We start from the raw sequence: 5,927 nt of genomic DNA on the forward strand, positions 1-5,927 counted from the left end.
GCTCCCCTGTGTATGTTAACACGAGGCAGTACATTTGTTTACTGTTACACAGGTTGGTTCTTGATAGGGCTGTGAAGATATCAAATGAAGCTTACTGTTCATAAACGGTAATTCATCTTTTGCGTCTGTCATGTAAGGCACTGCTGAAAAGAAATCATTCTTCTCTGAAGATTTCAAATGACATTTTCAGTGTCAATGGATAGTACTTATAGAAGAGAAATGTTTCCAAAGTGAGGAAAATACAATAAAAATGACTTCTGGTTTTACATTTGGAACTCTTAGAGCTGACTAGATTCATGTAACCAGTATAATTGGCTTTGCCAAAATAAATAATGCTAGTGAAAAACTACGCAGTAACCATAATGCAGAGGGCAGATATATTCATGTTTCTGCAAAGCAGAGGAAGTGTGTTATATTGGACAAAAACATTCAAAACAAGCAGTTGATTTCTTACCTGTTTTCATCCTATACAAAAGGCAGACGAACACGATGCAGAACCTCAGCATGTGGACTTCCACATGGAACTTCTACAGATAAAAGATTTTAAGGATCCCACAATTTCTTTGGCATGTGTCCGCTGTCTCTGACAACAGTTTGCTCTCCTTTTCTGCCAGTAACAGTAGGTGTGGTGAAAGGAGGAAGTTACCAGCCAAGAAATTAAGACCAGTCTTTAGTTATACAACTAAAGCTTCTCCTTAAAAAGGTGGGGCACCTTCTATTCTACCAGGTTTCCTTATTTTAAATATAGTTTGCCCTGAGGAATGACTAATCAAAGACACAAATGGTTTGGTATCACACTGTAAGCAACAATTTGACTACACATGTTGAAACTAAGGAAATTATTGCATGTCTATTTGTCTTCTGCAAAGAATGTCAAAAGGCAGCAAAGAACGTAGGTGTCACTGCAGGTATGACAAGCATCTGGGCAGGGCCAGCACTTGGTTTCACACAGTTGCATTCATGACAATCCCTACTCTCTCATGTCTCTCTGGCTCTCCTGAGCACTGTGGTCCAGCATCCCTTCTAACCTACGAGAACCTGTCACCTCAGGCTGGACGTGGATGCACAGCACTGTGTCATGATAAAGGGAAGGTACCAGTTCCAGTCAGTCTGGGTCTCTATCGGGCTGCCAAGCAACTGCTGTCTTGGATGACACTCATACATCTGGCATCTCCACCACATTTTCTTGCAGACCTGCTGGAACGTCATGAATCCAGCTCTAACTCAAGTAAAAATGTTTTTTCTTTTTCCCTGCTGATGGGAGGAAGAAGATGGCAGATGCAAAGACAACTGTTGGGGGCAGGAAAGGAAGTCTGAAATTGGAGCTGGAAGATCCAGTGGCAAAACTGGAAAGATGAGGGTGGTGGGGAGTTTGTAAAGGGGTGAGAGAGGGGAAGGGAAGAGAGAGCAGGGATGGCTGCTGCGTAGAAGCTGTGTGGTAGCTTTGCTGTTTTCTTTGCAAATTCTTCTAACGTAGGCCAGGGAAAGGGAACATGGGGAGGATCTGAAACACCTCATTAAGCACAGGCTCTGTTTTTCCCCTTGGTGATGATCCAATGAGGAGCTGAACTACTCCCAGCTGCATAGCTGTTTCTATGGTCCATGTTGTACATACTAAGCTTTTTGACTTTGCTGATTCTTAGGTTAATCCTTAACGCTGCCTGCTGGCTGTCTGCAGCTCCTTCTTGTTCAGACAAGTACGTGCTGCTTGTCTGCTGCAGGCACGGCTTACACCTCAGACACAGGAGTGCACCCAGTAACACGTGATTTTTTCACAAGCACCTTGACCTCTCCATCCTCATGCAGCTCAGCAATCAGAGTCTCACAGGACATGTGCTGTGCTGCAATTCCACTTGGTAATCACACAGGCAAAAGTTGTTGTTTGTTATTTTGAAGAGGATAAACATTGAGAAAAGACACTAAAAAACTTCTGTAGAGTCTGGAAGCTGCAAGCTCCAGGAAAAGTGCTTTTTCTGATGTACTGGCAAAATAAAATAATTTGAAACATTGTTTTCCTTCCAGTTCCTTTCTCACCTCTACCAGTAATCCTAAACTCTGTCAAAATATTTTCTCCTTTGCAAGTTCTGCCAATGGTGCAAAGGAATTGGTCCAACAATGAAACATGCAAGATGAACAGAAGGCTTTTACCTATTGCAGAGATAAAATGAGATAAAGAAATCAAGAGGGCCTTGCCTTTCTTCTCAGCACAAAAAGCGGTAACAATTTATTGCCTGAAGCTAAGCCTCACTTGTTTCTTTTCCCCATCACTTTCCTCAGGTTTCCGTTTCTCACCTGAGACCGCTTATCCAAGCAGCTCTCAGTTCAACAGGTGGTACCCTGGGACTGGCAGGCTCTTCCTTGTCATCAATTTAACTCTCAGTCATCCCTCAAAAGACAGCGATTTTGAGTAACCACCATTTTAGCATAAATGAGACTGTCTGTTTACTATGCGTATTGGCAAACATGCTCAGGGTGTCAGCACTGGAAATGCTGTCCACTGCCACCATCAAATCCTGAGATGAGCACTTCAAATAACTGCCTGTGTTTACAGATTACTTGAATCCTATTGACCAATCTCTCATGCCTGCCCCACACACCCTTACTCAGCCACACACTAGTTAAAGATGGTAACAACTGACTGACTTTGATTTTTGTACACTGATCTCTAACCACAGAATACACAGGAATACTTTTTGAGACAGGCCTTCAGAGTCAGAAATGATCCCATCATGAGCTTTGAAATCAATAACAACTTGAGACAGTAAAAACTACTTTTATCACATGTAGAAAACATTTAAGATCAGAATTGGCACCAACTTAAGAACAATTTAACAGAAGATATGAAATAGTTTTACATAAGAGAAACATTCTGATATTAGCTCTGAGGTGTCAGATAGCCATTGTTATTTCACACTCATTATAGAAGCATTTTAAACTGTGTTTGGTCACTGAGTAGAACCATTGTTTGAATCCAAGCCTTTTTTAGAAACGTTGTTTCCTCCTTCGAGAAGCTTATGACAACGATGCTCAGCTGAAAAATATTTTTTATATTGCATTTGTGCATCCACTGCATGAGATCTCACTGATTCACTAGTTTCCTGTGGGTGGAACATTTTCATGGAGATACTGAAGGGCCAAATCTGTCCACTTCATTTCTTGCTCTTTCACAGACTCGGTTGTGCCACCATTGTCTTGCTCTGGTTCAGGAAGCTCATTCTGAGAACAAAACAGAGGTGTAATGCATTCCACACATAATATGCTTCCTGAAAGGAACAGGTTACTAAGACTTCATATGGATAAATACAAAAATCCATAAATGAGACCAGAGGGTGCGTCTGAACAATACATATCATAAATACTGATCCACTTAAAAATATTACTAAGCCCAATTATGAACAGTATTCTTTTCAGAAAAATACGGTGCTTAATCTGAAAGGCAAATTGGTTTTCCAGGGCCCTGGGGCCTTGCTATACACTCAGACTGCACATGCAGTGAAGAAGCAGAATATATAGCAAATGCAAAACAAGTAAATAATAGTACAATGCAATTATTCCGTTGCTTGTTTGCAGTGTGTTTCTTTTGCTGTTGCCAAGAATACAGATACTGCATTTATTATGGCTGTTTTTAAGAGAACTGGTTCTGTAACGCGTTACTTTTCAGTGGCAGGTGAGAAACTGGCATGCTGAACTCAGGTGTTCAGTAGAAGTCTGAAACTCCTACCAAGTGCAACACAGCTGCTCATGACACAGTAAGGAGGAAGTACAGTTTAACTGAGATTTCATTTTCTCTTCTTAGGTTGTTTTCTGTGTTGCTGTACTGGTGCCGTCACACAGTGCATGTTATTCTGCAATACCATTTGGGCAAGAATTCCGAGTTCTTAATCTCTGGAAATCCCAGCATGAGCTAAATACAATTTTTCAGTTTTGAAAACAGCATATGATTCAAGCTCATTAGAGTTCATAGGAATCAGATGCTCAGGACAGGCTCAAATACTTTACAGCCATTCTGTTTGCTCCTTTACAGTGCTGCTGAGTAAACCTCCTGTGAATTTGTGCTGGTTTTAATATGTGATCAGAGCCAATCCCCATCCCTGGAGATCTTTACATCCACAGCCAGGCCTTTCTTTCTATTGTCAGTTGATGAGGCTTCCTGCTCACCTGTACAAGACTGTAAGTAGCTCAAGAGATGGCTGTAAGGAAAGACAGTAATGTTTCTGGACTTGGACAGAAGGTAAAGGCAAATGTCAGCAAGGAACTAGTTTATAATATTTGACCTGCCCAATAAAGGTTATCCCAAGCAAAGCAGGGTTTGGGCTCTCATATCTGGGAATCACTGTTCTGCAAAATCATTCCCCTCAAGCACAAATCTTGGCAGGAAAACTTGTGTGCCATGTACAGGGATTTTGGAGGTGTGTAGCTGCTCCTTGCCCTCTCTGAAAAGACAGTGTGAGGGCTAAAGCATGAGCCATGTCGCTGGCAATCTGGAAATGTCTCTCTGCTAAAAGAAACTGGGGGCCTGTTAGTCCCCACGGTCTTGGCATGACTGCTTTGTCAGTGCTAGCCAGGGTAAAGCTGGTGTACCAGAGAGAACAAGGAAAGGGAAAACCCTCAGATACCTCATGCTTCCCTGGTAGTTTTGGAATGGTTAAGGAAAGGTGTCAGTGTGGGAGATATGAAGCTTCAACTCTGGGCTTTGTCGGGAGCTCTTCCCCCCTGCACCTCTCTGGCGTCATAGCTGCACAAGCAGCTGTACACTGCATGAGAAGATAGCTGCCATGCGCTGGACGCCGTGCTACAAGCAAGAGTCCCACTGCAGATGCCAGTTTATTCACTACTGTCCTTGAACTGGGAACAGCAACAGTGTATTTGGAAAAGGCTCATTAGGAAGATGTCTGAAAAATTTTCAGCTTCTTTTAATGGAATTGCAGAAAGTGGAAATAAAGTGTAACCAAGACTGCAACTGTCCGCATGAGACTGCTCCTCTCTGTTCTACAAATGAACTGGGAAACCACTTCAAACACTAGTAACATGAAGGAGAAGCACAGACAAAGTACCATTGTACTTCTTCCTGATGCCAAGCCCAGAACTGTGTGATGGGATGGGCACTCCAGTTTCAAAGAGATTCAGCAACTGGTCGGGGGAAGGGGGAGAGAAATATCCATGTCCTCCTGTGCACCCAGGAATGATGGGCATATAGGAGAAAAAAAGAGTGAGTCAGATCCATCCTGGGAACCTTTTGTACAAATTGGCTGCACCACAAGCAATACTGTCTTGGAAGGGCTGTGGTAAACACACCAGTCTTAACTCTAGATTGATAAGTAGCAATTCACCTACCAGAGGGATAGCCACGTCCTCGTATGGCAGTTTGTCTTCCCTCCACGCATCATCAATCAAATCCAGGATCCTGCCATCCCTTTGCACTTCACTGTCCATTGTTGTCGCAGGCGAGTACAGCTAAATCTGTGACACAAAGCAGATACTGGTTCTAGCATCCACATCTCCAACCATGTAGCTGGAGTTTCGACTATGGGCTTGCTCCAGTTTTGATCCAATTTCTATTAAGCTTAAACTTTTATGGAAAACCTTGATTTTCCTAATCCACTCAAAAAGGTGGGAACTACTTCATCTGAAAATAACACTATCAAACTGGATTGCAGATTGATGAATGTATAAAACGAGCCTGTTATTATTAATTACAGATTTATGAGTGTTTATAGCTACTGACCTTTAGAAGCCTCTTTAGATGAGCGTTGTGACCTACGGCTGCCCTGTCCCCTCTGCCTGTGCACAGAACCGCTGCTTGTTGGCTCCTACTGGCTTTCAGTCCCCGATCAGTGCCACAGCTCACCCGCACCTTTGCGGGTCTGGGGAGACAGTCGGAACGCAGTGTTTAGCAGTGCACAAAATGCTGCCAAAACCTCAAGTCC

At 42.9% G+C, this 5,927-nt stretch overlaps 2 protein-coding genes across 2 annotated transcripts in view; both read right to left on the reverse strand.

Moving 5' to 3' along the window:
- Positions 1-506, reverse strand: part of LIPH (lipase H) — a 13,323-nt gene extending 12,817 nt beyond the window's left edge. The window contains exon 1 of the mRNA XM_010167386.1: positions 455-506. Coding sequence (XP_010165688.1) covers positions 455-506 — 52 coding nt within the window. The remainder of the gene's footprint in view (positions 1-454) is intronic.
- A 2,584-nt stretch (positions 507-3,090) lies between these two features.
- Positions 3,091-5,433, reverse strand: ANAPC13 (anaphase promoting complex subunit 13). The gene is made up of 2 exons (XM_010167385.1): positions 5,335-5,433; positions 3,091-3,216 (listed from the first exon to the last, which is right to left on the reverse strand). Exons 1-2 carry the CDS (start codon positions 5,431-5,433, stop codon positions 3,091-3,093), a joined length of 225 nt encoding a protein of 74 aa, XP_010165687.1.
- Between the last annotated feature and the right edge of the window lie 494 nt (positions 5,434-5,927).

This window comes from Antrostomus carolinensis, unplaced genomic scaffold (assembly GCF_000700745.2).
Source record: "Antrostomus carolinensis isolate BGI_N321 unplaced genomic scaffold, ASM70074v2 scaffold39844, whole genome shotgun sequence".
Classification (NCBI taxonomy): domain Eukaryota; kingdom Metazoa; phylum Chordata; class Aves; order Caprimulgiformes; family Caprimulgidae; genus Antrostomus; species Antrostomus carolinensis.